Source organism: Aquarana catesbeiana, linkage group LG07, assembly GCF_042186555.1.
Source record: "Aquarana catesbeiana isolate 2022-GZ linkage group LG07, ASM4218655v1, whole genome shotgun sequence".
Taxonomy (NCBI): Eukaryota; Metazoa; Chordata; class Amphibia; order Anura; family Ranidae; genus Aquarana; species Aquarana catesbeiana.
The window spans coordinates 171,146,552-171,159,334 of NC_133330.1; the positions used below are offsets into that span (position 1 = coordinate 171,146,552).

A 12,783-nucleotide genomic window follows, 5' to 3' on the forward strand; every position below is an offset into this window, starting at 1 on the left:
GGTCAGAAATAATTGTAAGTATGCCAAGGGGTTGTCGTGTTCAACGTCTACTTTCATACCAGATCCATACCACAGTCAATAGAGCACCAAGTTCACACATCACTGAGCTCAGTCGCAGAATCATCAATGTCATCACTTTTAGTGTCTGATGACGAATTTCCCCACGAATCACTATTGCTCATTTCTGAAAGTGATCCTAATTCACTATCACTGTTTTCTAGCTGGTCTAAAACCACTTTTGACCTAAAGGGATGCTTTTTGGATGCCATGGACATTCTCAAGTTTCCAGGCAGAAAGAATGGTAAAACTGCAGGCAGGGCACTGGACAAAGCACTAGGGACAAAACTAAGGTGAAATGGTTTGATACAGTAATGTAATCCCAACAGATTGCAATGTATTGTGTGTTTGTTATGAACTCTTTTGAATTTCCCGCCCGGCTCCGCCCCCTGTGTCATGGCGCTCACAGGGAAGGGAACTTGGAAGGCAGATGTATTGGCCAGAGGACACAGCTGGAGGATACAGTGGGAAAACATCGGGGGGATTGTAGGGACAAGGTAACAGTACAGGGATACTACGATGTAACCCCGAGTGTGGTTCGGGGTTACCGCTTCTGGTACTGAAATTTAACCCCGAGCCACACTCGGCATTACCGCCAGGGAGGTTAAAGAGCGGGCCAGGAAGCTGGCCACCACATCCTTAACCACCGATGATTTATCAGCTGTCAACAGGCTTATCTGTAACATCATGGACTGGTGCATGCCAGGCCACCAAAGTCACAGGAAGGTGGTGCCACCCGGTGACATCACCGGGTGGCCCCGCCCCTTACCTATTTAAGAACTGTCAGACGGTGGAGCAGGCATGTGGCAAAAGCCTTTGGCGCATGCTGAGCTTTTTTTTTTCTCTTTTTTGAGTGTGGCAGTGCAGCAGGTGTCATGATTGATGATGGATCTACACCAGGGGACATTATTTTTAAATTTTTTTGTTTTTAATAGATTAGTCAAAAACTCATGTAGGGTTTTTACTCACTTTTTGGTGAATAGATAGGGGTACTATGTACCCTATACTCATTCACATGGGGGAGCAGGTTCTGGAGGCCCCCTTGTTAAAAGAGACTCTCAGATTCTGAATAAGCCCCCGCACCCACAGACCCCCAGAACCACCAGCCAGGGTTGTGGGGAAGAGGCCCTTATCCCCATCAACACGGGGACAAGGTGCTTTGGTGGGCAGTGCCCCCATGTTGAGGGCATGTGGCCTGATATAGTTCGGGGGGGGGCGCTCGCTCGCCCCCTCCCTTTCCTGACCTGCTGGGCTGAATGCTTGGATAAGAATCTGGTATGAATTTTGGGGGGCACAACTCTGTTTTTTCTTTTTTTCTACTGCCATTTTTTGTCCTTCAGCTGTTAATAGGGAAGCCTTCTGACAGCTGATGACTCATCCATTGTTAAGGACGTGGTGGCTGGCTTCCCGGCCCTGCTCCTCAACAACAAATTGACTGTGTGTTTGGCGGGCAAGCCCCCGAACTAGCGAAGTTTGGGCGTGAACCATTCACCCAACATTAATTGGGGGTTGATTAATTTCTTGCAACAAAGACTTGCAAGCAAATTTGGGCTTGATAGGACCACTTTAGAGTCTTAGGGACAGTCTAGCCTCTTAAATTATAAATTTACTATTTTTTATTTATTTTACTTTGCTACCTTGTCTATTTTCTGGGTGGTCTTGTCATAACTCAAATTAGAATTTAAATGTGGTGAAATCTGGGCCCAGTCACCTTTAGTGTTATTCTGACACATTCTCTGCTACACACAAAATGATTTTTACCTTAAATGCATGAAGGTAAAAAAAAAACCTTCAGCCTTTACAACCACTTTAAGACCCTAACCAACATACACTCCAAAGTAAAAGAAGACCTTTCAAGCTAGGTTAAAACATTGACAGGTACCTGATTAGACCAAAATAGATTTTTGGCAAGGGCGAATCAAACAGTAACTCTGTTATATCTTTAGAATAGATTAAACTATTAGGGACAAAATGTATATATTCCTAAAAGATATTTTTACTAGAAAGTTTTGAAGCATTAACCAATCACATACCTAATACATTGAGGTGGAACTCTTTATTTTTCACTCCAGCAGCATTGGACACAACACACTGGTATCTTCCAGCATCAGAGAGGGCTGTGTGCACAAACCGTAAGGTCATGCCACCTGTCACAGAATATATCATGTAATTTTAGGGACACCAGAAAGTTAAATAAAGTTAAATGTTGTATATGAGTTGATATATAAATCGTACAACATAAAATAGAATTTGTCAGAGGCTTTATATGGAAATAAATTGAAATACCTGACATCACTTGGGGTGTATTGTTTGGGTGAATGGGCTGACCATCTTTGAACCATGTTATTTTGGGTGGTGGGATACCCGATACTTCACATGTTAAAGTCACTGGATTTCTCTCCACCACACTTACATTTTCATGCTCTTCAAATGATCCCAAAATTCTTGGAGGGACTTAAATCAATAAAAAGGAGAAATTTACAAAATGCCTACATAAATATACCATTCATGTATTTTCACAAATTTAAAGTACAGTTGCAGCAATTTTACAAATCAATGAGTTACAAATGTTTATTTGACAAAAACTGCAGCATGTTTTTCTGGTTTTCTGGTATCATCAATCACAGCTTCCAAGGCAGGTTTGAATCTGATTGGTGCAGAGGATCATAAATTAATGGTCTGACGCACCATCACTATGCCTGAATAAATAAATGAATGTACTATGTAAGTAAGATGTGCTCTCCATATGCCTCTCATAGTTTCATTCTTGCCACTAACAGGAGTTATCCTTGAGATGTTTTACTGTACCTCAAATACCAATATTCTGAGAACATTATAAACAAACATTCCAGAAGGGAAGAAAGAGCTGCTGCACACCAATAATGTCACTGCAATTTAGCTTCATTGCACAGATAACCACAACAGCAGTCCCCACATGAAAGATCCCCCATCCCCCCTTAATGCATTTCACCCAATAACACTTAGTCACAGAAATATCCACAACAACGTCCTATTGGGTGAAACGCATTTGATGGTGAAGTCCTTCTAGAGGGGACTGCTGTTGTGGCTAACTGTGTAATGCACCTGGATTGCAATGATGTAATTGGCAGCTCTTCCTCCCAGTGTGTTTGGAGTGTAACGACTCTGTGGGTCACCTGCACTCAGCATTCGGGGGAGAATTTGGCTTGAGAGCTGAGGAGGAAAAATCATTTTCATCCAAATATGCATGCCAATTCTATAGGCAACTGTTCATTGTGGATGTAGTGTACATTGCAAGACTGACAATGCATTGGTGTGTATAGCATATGGTACTTTTTTGCAATAAATCTAAAAAAAAAAAATGCAGTCCTCTTGCAACTTGGTGCCTGTATATTTGTGTGACAGGAGAGATATTTGTATGACAGGAGAACAGTTCATAGGATGTCTGACCCATATGGCATATATTCAAGCAAGGGGCTGCAAAAACACAGAAAGAAGAAATACACTGAGTAATACATTTAAAATTGTCCATCTGGATTAATACCCTTAGGCCCATGCTTTCCGTGTAAAGGTTGTCATTGGTGTTGTCCTTCAAGACTCAGTTAATATTTCATGTATTACATCTTTTCTATATTTTAACAGTAACCCAACACAGGTTTTCCAGAGTGTTAACAGCAGGGCTTTTTTTCAGCGGGAACTTGGGGGAATGCAGTTCTGGCACCTCCAGCACTGAATGTATTAATTGGCAAGGAGTGCTGGAGGGTCTATTGATGCTGGCTGCTGGGGGATCTATAATTGCTGAAGGGGGTATTATTGCTGGTGGGTCAGTCATTGCTGGGAGGGATCTACTGTTGAGTGCGGGGTCTATTCTTGCTGGCAGGTGGAGGGTCTATTGATGCTGGCTGTTGGGAGTCTATTGTTCCTGGGGTGTATCTATTTGTGCTATGGGGTCCATTGTTGCTGGGAATCTATTGATGCTGGCTATTGGGAGTCTATTGTTGCTGGGATGGATCTATTGTTGCTGGGGGGAGGGGGGGCATTGTTGCCTGGGGGTCTATTGTTGCTAGCTACCGGGGATTTATTTTACTGCTTTTTTATTATTAACAAATTACATACAAACTACTTAGCACCACAAAATTATACTTTGTTTTGTATTCTCTAACCACTTGCCGACCGCCTAACGTAGATATACGTCGGCAGAATGGCACGGGCAGGCAGAATCACGTACCTGTACGTGATCTGCCTCCCGCGGGCGGGGGGTCCGATCGGACCCCCCCCGGTGCCAGCGGTGGTCGGCATTTCACTGGGAGCGTTGGGAGGCGAGGGGGAGACCATCCGATCGTGGCCCCCCCCTCGCGATCGCTCCCAGCCAATCGGAATCCTCCCCTGCCTGTGTGTAGTTTCACACAGGCAGAGGATGTGATGTCATCTCTCCTCGGCTTGGCAGTTTCCGTTCCAGCGCCGAGGAGAGAAGACATGTAAGTGCACAAAACACTACACACACACAGTAGAACATGCCAGGCACATAAAACACCCCGATCCCCCCCCCGATCGCCCCCCGATCCACCCCCAACCACCCCCCCGTCACAAACTGACACCAAGCAGTATTTTTTTTTTTTTTTTCTGATTACAGATTGGTGTCAGTTTGTGACAGTTACAGTGTTAGGGCAGTGAGTGGTAGCCCCCTTTAGGTCTAGGGTACCCCCCTAACCCCCCCTAATAAAGTTTTAACCCCTTGATCACCCCCTGTCACCAGTGTCACTAAGCGATCATTTTTCTGATCGCTGTATTAGTGTCGCTGGTGACGCTAGTTAGTGAGGTAAATATTTAGGTTCGCCGTCAGCGTTTTATAGCGTCAGGAACCCCCATATACTATCTAATAAATGTTTTAACCCCTTGATTGCCCCCTAGTTAACCCTTTCACCACTGATCACCGTATAAGTGTTACGGGTGACGCTGGTTAGTTTGTTTATTTTTTATAGTGTCAGGGCACCCGCCGTTTATTACCGAATAAAGGTTTAGCCCCCTGATCGCCCGGCGGTGATATGCGTCGCCCCAGGCAGCGTCAGATTAGCGCCAGTACCGCTAACACCCACGCACGCAGCATACGCCTCCCTTAGTGCTATAGTATCTGTACGGATCAATATCTGATCCGATCAGATCTATACTAGCGTCCCCAGCAGTTTAGGGTTCCCAAAAACGCAGTGTTAGCGGGATCAGCCCAGATACCCGCTAGCACCTGCATTTTTCCCCTCCGCCCGGCCCAGCCCAGCCCACCCAAGTGCAGTATCGATAAATCACTGTCACTTACAAAACACTAAACAAATAACTGCAGCGTTCGCAGAGTCAGGCCTGATCCGTGCGATCACTAACAGTTTTCTTGGTAGCGTTTTGGTGAACTGGCAAGCACCAGCCCCAGGCAGCGTCAGGTTAGCGCCAGTACCGCTAACACCCAAGCACGCACCGTACACCTCCCTTAGTGGTATAGTATCTGAACGGATCAATATCTGATCCGATCAGATCTATACTAGCGTCCCCAGCAGTTTAGGGTTCCCACAAACGCAGTGTTAGCGGGATCAGCCCAGATACCTGCTAGCACCTGCGTTTTGCCCCTCCGCCCGGCCCAGCCCAGCCCACCCAAGTGCAGTATCGATCGATCACTGACACTTACAAAACACTAAACGCATAACTGCAGCATTCGCAGAGTCAGGCCTGATCCCTGCGATCGCTAACAGTTTTTTTTGTAGCGTTTTGGTGAACTGGCAAGCACCAGCGGCCTAGTACACCCCGGTCGTAGTCAAACCCGCACTGCAGTAACACTTGGTGACGTGGCGAGTCCCATAAGTGCAGTTCAAGCTGGTGAGGTGGCAAGCACAAGTAGTGTCCCGCTGCCGCCAAAAAGACAAACACAGGCTCGTCGTGCCCATAATGCCCTTCCTGCTGCATTCGCCAATCCTAATTGGGAACCCACCACTTCTGCAGCGCCCGTACTTCCCCCATTCACATCCCCAACCAAATGCAGTCGGCTGCATGAGAGGCATTTTCTTTATGTCCTCCCAAGTACCCCTACCCAACGAACCCCCCCAAAAAAGATGTCGTGTCTGCAGCAAGCGCGGATATAGGCGTGACACCCGCTATTATTGTCTCTCTTGTCCTGACAATCCTGGTCTTTGCATTGGTGAATGTTTTGAACGCTACCATTCACTAGTTGAGTATTAGCGTAGAGTACAGCATTGCACAGACTAGGCACACTTTCACAGGGTCTCCCAAGATGCCATCGCATTTTGAGAGACCCGAACCTGGAACCGGTTACAGTTATAAAAGTTAGTTACAAAAAAAAAGTGTAAAAAAAAAAAAAAAACACAAACAAAAATATAAAATAAAAAATAATAGTTGTCGTTTTATTGTTCTTTCTCTCTCTATTCTCTCTATTGTTCTGCTCTTTTTTACTGTATTCTATTCTGCAATGTTTTATTGTTATTATGTTTTATCATGTTTGCTTTTCAGGTATGCAATTTTTTATACTTTACCGTTTACTGTGCTTTATTGTTAACCATTTTTTTGTCTTCAGGTACGCCATTCACGACTTTGAGTGGTTATACCAGAATGATGCCTGCAGGTTTAGGTATCATCTTGGTATCATTCTTTTCAGCCAGCGGTCGGCTTTCATGTAAAAGCAATCCTAGCGGCTAATTAGCCTCTAGACTGCTTTTACAAGCAGTGGGAGGGAATGCCCCCCCTCAACGTCTTCCGTGTTTTTCTCTGGCTCTCCTGTCTCAACAGGGAACCTGAGAATGCAGCCGGTGATTCAGCCAGCTGACCATAGAGCTGATCAGAGACCAGAGTGGCTCCAATCATCTCTATGGCCTAAGAAACCGGAAGCTACGAGCATTTTATGACTTAGATTTCGCCGGATGTAAACAGCGCCATTGGGAAATTGGGAAAGCATTTTATCACACCGATCTTGGTGTGGTCAGATGCTTTGAGGGCAGAGGAGAAATCTAGGGTCTAATAGACCCCAATTTTTTCAAAAAAGAGTACCTGTCACTACCTATTGCTATGATAGGGGATATTTACATTCCCTGAGATAACAATAAAAATGATTTAAAAAAAAAAAATGAAAGGAACAGTTTTAAAATAAGATAAAAAAATAATAATAATAAAGAAAAAAAAAAAAGCACCCCTGTCCCCCCTGCTCTTGCGCAAAGGCGAACGCAAGCGTCGGTCTGGCGTCAAATGTAAACAGCAATTGCACCATGCATGTGAGGTATCACCGCGAACGTCAGATCGAGGGCAGTAATTTTAGCAGTAGACCTCCTCTGTAAATCTAAAGTGGTAACCTGTAAAGGCTTTTAAAGGCTTTTAAAGGCTTTTAAAAATGTATTTAGTTTGTCGCCACTGCACGTTTGTGTGCAATTTTAAAGCATGTCATGTTTGGTATCCATGTACTCGGCCTAAGATCATCTTTTTTATTTCATCAAACATTTGGGCAATATAGTGTGTTTTAGTGCATTAAAATTTTAAAAAGTGTGTTTTTTCCCCAAAAAATGCGTTTGAAAAATCGCTGCGCAAATACTGTGTGAAAAAAAAAATGAAACACCCACCATTTTAATCTGTAGGGCATTTGCTTTAAAAAAATATATAATGTTTGGGGGTTCAAAGTAATTTTCTTGCAAAAAAAAATTATTTTTTTATGTAATCAAAAAGTGTCAGAAAGGGCTTTGTCTTCAAGTGGTTAGAAGAGTGGGTGATGTGTGACATAAGCTTCTAAATGTTGTGCATAAAATGCCAGGACAGTTCAAAACCCCCCCAAATGACCCCATTTTGGAAAGTAGACACCCCAAGCTATTTGCTGAGAGGCATGTCGAGTCCATGGAATATTTTATATTGTGACACAAGTTGCGGGAAAGAGACAATTTTTTATTTTTTTTATTTTTTTTTGCGCAAAGTTGTCACTAAATGATATATTGCTCAAACATGCCATGGGAATATGTGAAATTACACCCCAAAATGCATTCTGTTGCTTCTCCTGAGTACGGGGATACCACATGTGTGGGACTTTTTGGGAGCCTAGCCGCGTACGGGACCCCAAAAACCAAGCACCGCCTTCAGGCTTTCTAAGGCCGTAAATTTTTGATTTCACTCTTCACTGCCTATCACAGTTTCGGAGGCCATGGGATGCCCAGGTGGCAAAACCCCCCCAAATGACCCCATTTTGGAAAGTAGACACCCCAAGCTATTTGATGAGAGGTATAGTGAGTATTTTGCAGACCTCACTTTTTGTCACAAAGTTTTGAAAATTGAAAAAAGAAAAAAAAAATGTTTTTTCTCGTCTTTCTTTATTTTCAAAAACAAATGAGAGCTGCAAAATACTCACCATTCCTCTCAGCAAATAGCTTGGGGTGTCTACTTTCCAAAATGGGGTCATTTGGGGGGGGTTTGTGCCACCTGGGCATTCCATGGCCTCCGAAACTGTGATAGGCAGTGAAGAGTGAAATCAAAAATTTACACCCTTAGAAATCCTGAAGGCGGTGATTGGTTTTCGGGGCCCCGTACGCGGCTAGGCTCCCAAAAAGTCCCACACAAGTGGTATCCCCGTACTCAGGAGAAGTAGCTAAATGTATTTTGGGGTGCAATTCCACATATGCCCATGGCCTGTGTGAGCAATATATCATTTAGTGACAACTTTGTGCAAAAAAAAAAAAATTTGTCACTTTCCCGCAACTTGTGTCAAAATATAAAACATTCCATGGACTTAACATGCCTCAAAGCAAATAGCTTGGGGTGTCTACTTTCCAAAATGGGGTCATTTGGGGGGGGTTTATGCCATCTGGGCATTTTATGGCCTTCAAAACTGTGATAGGTAGTGAGGAGTAAAATCAAAAATGTACGCCCTTAGAAATCCTGAAGGCAGTGATTGGGGGCCCCGTACGCGGCTAGGCTCCCAAAAAGTCCCACACATGTGGTATCCCCATACTCAGGAGAAGCAGCTAAATGTATTTTGGGGTGCAATTCCACATAAGCCCATGGCCTGTGTGAGCAATATATCATTTAGTGACAACTTTTTGTAATTTTTTCAATCACTTGGGACAAAAAAAATGAATATTCAATGGGCTCAACATGCCTCTCAGCAATTTCCTTGGGGTGTCTACTTTTCAAAATGGGGTAATTTGTGGGGGTTTTGTACTGCCCTGCCATTTTAGCACCTCAAGAAACGATATAGGCAGTCATAAATTAAAGGCTGTGTAAATTCCAGAAAATGTACCCTAGTTTGTAGGCGCTATAACTTTTGCGCATACCCATAAATAAACACTTATTGACATTTTTTTTACCAAAGACATGTGGCCGAATACATTTTGGCCTAAATGTATGACTAAAATTGAGTTTATTGGATTTTTTTTAGAACAAAAAGTAGAAAATATCATTTTTTTTCAAAATTTTTGGTCTTTTTCCGTGTATAGCGCAAAAAATAAAAACGGCAGAGGTGATCAAATACCATCAAAAGAAAGCTCTATTTGTGGGAAGAAAAGGACACAAATTTCGTTTGGGTACAGCATTGCATGACCGCGCAATTAGCAGTTAAAGCGACGCAGTGCCGAATTGTAAAAAGTGCTCTGGTCAGGAAGGGGGTAAAACCTTCCGGGGCTGAAGTGGCTAGAAGTGGCTAAAGGGGCGGTACTGGGAGGTGGGTAGGCAGTGGAAACAAGGGGGTGACTCAGGAGGGGGAGTTCCTGTACCTATTTTCTGAGAAAAAAAGCCCTGGTTAACAGTTTTATAAAGAGATATCATAGTAGTCCCATTTCCCTCTTTAGAATTTCATTCTCTAATTCAAGCTCTGTATCTGCCTGTTTCGATGATGGAAAGAGGGAGGGGAATGACCCTCACCTCTGATTCAGCTACAGTATCCCACAAAAGTGATCTACCCGTATCGATGATGGAAAGGGGGAGGGGAATGACCCTCCCCTCTGATTCAGCTACAGTATCTCACAAAAGTGATTACGCCCCTCACGTTTTTGTAAATATTTTATTATATCTTTTCATGTGACAACACTGAAGAAATTACATTTTGCTACAATGTAAAGTAGTTTACAGCTTGTACAACAGTGTAAATTTGCTGTCCCCTCAAAATAACTCAACACGCAGCCAATAATGTCTAAACCGCTGGCAACAAAAGTGAGTACACCCCTAAGTGAAAATGTCCAAATTGGGCTCAATTAGATATTTTCCCTCCCTGGTGTTACAAGGTCTCATGTGTGAATGAGGAGCAGGTGTGTTAAATTTGGTGTTATCGTTCTCACTCTCTCATACTGGTCACTGAAAGTTCAACATGGCACCTCATGGCAAAGAACTCTCTGAGGATCTGAAAAAAAGAATTGTTGCTCTACATAAAGATGGCCTTGGCTATAAGAAGATTGCCAAGACCCTGAAACTGAGCTGCAGCACGGTGGCCAAGACCAGACAGTGGTTTAACAGGACAAGTTCCACTCAGAACAGGCTTTGCCATGGTCGACCAAAGAAGTTGACTGCACGTACTTAGCGTCATATCCAGAGGATGTCTTTGGGAAATAGATGTATGAGTGTTACCAGCATTGCTGCAGAGGTTTAAGAGGTGGGGGTCAGCCTGTCAGTGCTCAGACCATAAGCCACACACTGCATCAAATTGGTCTGCATGGCTGTCATGCCAGAAGGAAGCCTCTTCTAAAGATGATGCACAAGAAAGCCTGCAAACAGTTTGATGAAGACAAGCAGACTAAGGATATGGATTACTGGAACCATGTCCTGTCGTCTGATGAGACCAAGATAAACTTATTTGATTCAGATGGTGTCAAGCGTGTGTGGCGACAACTAGGTGAGGCGTACAAAGACAAGTGTGTCTTGCCTAATGTCAAGCATGGTGGTGGGAGTGTCATGGCCTGGGGCTGCATGAGTGCTGCCGATACTGGGGAGCTACAGTTCATTGAGGGAACCATGAATGCCAACATGTACTGTTACATACTGAAGCAGAGCATGATCCCCTCCCTTCGGAGACTCCCTTGGGCCGCAGGGCAGTATTCCAACATGATAACGACCCCAAACACACCTCCAAGATGACCACTGTCTTGGTAAAGAAGCTGAGTGTAAAGGTGATGGACTGGCCAAGCATGTCTCCAGTCATAAACCCTATTGTGCATCTGTGGGGCATCCTCAAATGGAAGGTGGATCAGCACAAGGTCACTAACATCAGCTCCGTGATGTCGTCATGGAGGAGTGGAAGTGGACTCCAGTGGCAACCTGTGGCCACACAAAATATTGACACTTTGGACCCAATTTGGACATTTTCACTTAGGGGTGTTTTGTTGCCAGCGGTTTAGACATTAATGGCTGTGTGTTGAGTTATTTTGAGGGGACAGCAAATTTACACTGTTATACAAGCTGTACACTCACTACTTTACATTAGTGAGCAAAATGTAATTTCTTCAGTGTTGTCACATGAAAATAAAGAATAAAATATTTACAAAAAATCTGAGGGATGTACTCACTTTTGTGAGATACTGTATGTATGTGTTTGTTACTCCAACATTTCATATTCCTGGTGTTCCTGCCAGTCCCTCTGCTTTCCTATCAAAATTGACCACACTAAGCAGGAGAACACAGCATTGTCAGTTCTCTAGCTGTGCTGGGAACTCAGCCTGCTCTCCTCCAATGATCAGACTTCTCCTGACATCCCCCCTGCACAGCCTTTCCCTGGGAAGCCCTCTGTGCTGTTGCTTCTCCTCCCCCAGCTCTTATGTAGCTGAGAACAGAGGGAACAGAGGGAATGTGATCACTTATAAAAATGGGGGGGGGGGGGTAATTTTTTTATGTGAATACACAAATGTTTTGCCTTCCATTTTAATTATAAACTAAATGGGTTGTTTTACGAGGTGATCATTTACAATCACTTTAAGCATTAACTCTTTAGCAAAACAGTTCAAATTAGCTTGGGAAACATGTGAAAAGAGGCTTAGAATGTCACCAACTGGCTGTAAATACTAAGCATGAAATATTCATACACAACTTGCAAAATATGCTTAAAAAATATATGCTGAAAAAAGTAAACTAATTTTAAAAATATTATGTAAATTACAATACACTACATATATTGAAGGCCTTTAAAAATCTAAAAAGTGTGACATTATATTGATTAAAAAAATATATTAAAAATGTTGAATTTTTAAATAACTAAACTTTGAGCGTATGTTGTAACTGCTTTAATTAACACAGTGTTCTTTATGACATTAAGGGGATTTGTATGTTCAAAATCTCAAATATTTTCTTTTGCATGCTTGCTGTATGATCAAAACACAAAAAACCTAGACTGATCTTAAACCATTATATCATACTGTATATGGCTAGCAATAGCCTTTAGGAAAAGGGGCTATACTTATTTTATATGGTCTCTATTCTAAAGACTTCAAAAGAAACCTGCACTGAGGGTACTGTATTTGTGGGCTGACATTGCTAGTTCCCTGTCTGTTGCACTGGTCAAATTCAGAATAGGAGTTTAAATATCAGTCTGGCATGCTGTATACTATGCTCACTCACAAAGTGTTCAAGTCAGTGGCAAGGCAACTAGCACTTTCAAAAGGATGTTAATAATGGCAGCCCCTGTTTCCTCCCGGTATAAGTTTCCTTCAGCTGAGCTAAGATATAAGATATGACATGAATCAGCACCCTAAACATTAAATACATTCAAGTTCTGTAAAGCATCGATAAATAATAAATACT

The 12,783-nt window shown here is 43.0% G+C and overlaps 1 protein-coding gene across 1 annotated transcript in view; it reads right to left on the bottom strand.

Annotated features, from left to right (window-relative positions):
* The window catches only part of HMCN1 (hemicentin 1), a 656,490-nt gene that overhangs the window by 405,335 nt on the left and 238,372 nt on the right, over positions 1-12,783 (bottom strand). Inside the window, exons 46-47 of the mRNA XM_073592871.1 lie at positions 2,344-2,511; positions 2,091-2,204 (exon numbers count right to left, since the gene is read on the bottom strand). Of these exons, the coding sequence (XP_073448972.1) occupies positions 2,091-2,204; positions 2,344-2,511 (282 nt within the window). The remainder of the gene's footprint in view (positions 1-2,090; positions 2,205-2,343; positions 2,512-12,783) is intronic.